The 1868-nt window shown below is 35.7% G+C and overlaps 1 protein-coding gene across 1 annotated transcript in view; it reads right to left on the bottom strand.

Moving 5' to 3' along the window:
- Positions 1-280: 280 nt before the first annotated feature.
- Positions 281-1868, bottom strand: part of LOC111785314 (kinesin-like protein KIN-1) — a 7173-nt gene continuing 5585 nt past the window's right edge. Inside the window, exon 16 of the mRNA XM_023665724.1 lies at positions 281-479. Within this exon, the coding sequence (XP_023521492.1) occupies positions 315-479 (165 nt within the window). The 3' untranslated portion in view covers positions 281-314. The remainder of the gene's footprint in view (positions 480-1868) is intronic.

The following is a 1868-nucleotide window of genomic DNA, read 5'->3' as shown; positions in this document are numbered from 1 at the left end:
GATTAGTCCTATTCTTTGGGACGTTAAGTTTCGCTGATATTTCTAGGTTCAACCAAAGGCTATATAATGTCATTTTTTCTACTACTGAACAAGCAAATTTTGGGTGTCACATTGTATTTATTAGTAATTGGTTGCTACCTGTGGATGTAGGGGAACTTTTCTCTCTTCGTTCATTGGTGTTGTGAGTACATTTGTTCCGCTTTCGACGCACAACAAAAACTACGTAGACTTACCTAAATTTGTATTACAAAAATATAAAAAGTAAATGGTATAAAGGAAAGGAGGGGAGGATATAGGTAGTTTGAAAATTGAAACTAAGTATAATGGTTGGGTGGGGAATGGAAAACAGATTTGAACCAATCCCTAAAGAGACGAAGATGGCAAGATATACTAACCTGTAAGGTGGACTTTGAGATGGGCGCATGATGGAGTTCAGCTGCGGATACTCTTGCCTTCAGAGCCACGTTCTCTTTCATAAGCTGCAGTGAGTGACATGAAAAACCCCAAAGCCACCTTAAAGCTTTATAATTACATTGCTCAAACAAACACCTCAGAATAATAAATGGTATACATTTTGTCTTACCTTCGGCGATATGGTTCTTTTTTTTAAAAAAAGTAAAAGTTCTCAGCTCCCACTCTCCCCCTAACCTTCTTCCCCTACCTTGTTACACTAAGGAATGTTCAATTTCTCCATCGGAATTTGGCCGAGCCAAGATCCAGAATCTTGGTGGGATATAGAGCCTGATGCGTAGATATATATTTGAAAGATATTTCGTAAAGATCTGGTATGGTACAGATATATTTGGAAGATGTTTTGTTGAAAAGATATTTAGTAAAGTGTGGGATATATTTGGAAGATATTTCTGTAGAGATCGGTAAAGATTTGATAGAGATATATTTGTTATTATATTTGCTTAAATCTTTGAAAGCTTTTAGTAAATTGAAAAACCATGTATAAACCCTATTGGACAGTGCTCTATGTGCTTCTCACCTTATATATAAACTCCATTAGGCAGTGCTCTACGTGCTTCTCAGAAATCATCAATAATAAAACCTTGAGCCAATATTTTTTCTTGTATTTTCTTTCTCCTGTTTTTTTGTGTTAATTTTGATCGAGTGTGTGCATTGTTGAGCGATCTTAACAATTGGTATCAGAGCTAACAACTAGTATCGATCCTAACAAATCTTTGATTAGCATAAAATAGAGTGGGTGAGGGAGAGACATCCCTTGTCAGAGATGAAAAATATATTCTTAGGCCACATCCTAACTTCATGCAACAGCCTAAGCTTACCACCCGTAGATATTGTCCTCTTTACACTTTTCCTTTCGGGTTTCCCCTTCGGAGCCCAGCGTCTCTTTAGGTTTTTCCTTTCGGAATGTCTCTCAAGGTTTTTAAAACGCATCTACTAGGGAGAAGTTTTACATCCTTATAAAAAATGTTTCGTTCTCCTCCCCAACAAGGTTTTTAAAACACATCTACTAGAGAGAAGTTTTACATTCTTATAAAGAATGCTTCGTTCTCCTCCCCCACAAGGTTTTTAAAACGCATCTACTAGGGAGAAGTTTTACACCCTTATAAAGAATGTTTCATTCTCCTCCCCCAACTCCCAAACTGACTCCTCCCCAACAAGGTTTTTAAAACTCATCCAAGGGAGAAAATTTTACACACTTATAAAGAATAAAGAATGTTTCGTTCTCCTCCCCATCCTCCCAACAAACTAGGATCTCACACCTCATTTATTTAAAAAAATAAAAATTAAAAAAAAATCGTTTAAATCACTTGTGGATTGAATTATAATATTAAAATTTAAAGTTGTATTTTTAATGACATAATTCTAAAATTAGATAAGCGGCTCTGTATTCTTTA

This window comes from Cucurbita pepo, unplaced genomic scaffold (assembly GCF_002806865.2).
Source record: "Cucurbita pepo subsp. pepo cultivar mu-cu-16 unplaced genomic scaffold, ASM280686v2 Cp4.1_scaffold000448, whole genome shotgun sequence".
NCBI lineage: Eukaryota > Viridiplantae > Streptophyta > Magnoliopsida > Cucurbitales > Cucurbitaceae > Cucurbita > Cucurbita pepo.
This window is presented reverse-complemented; position numbering and strand designations above follow the sequence as displayed.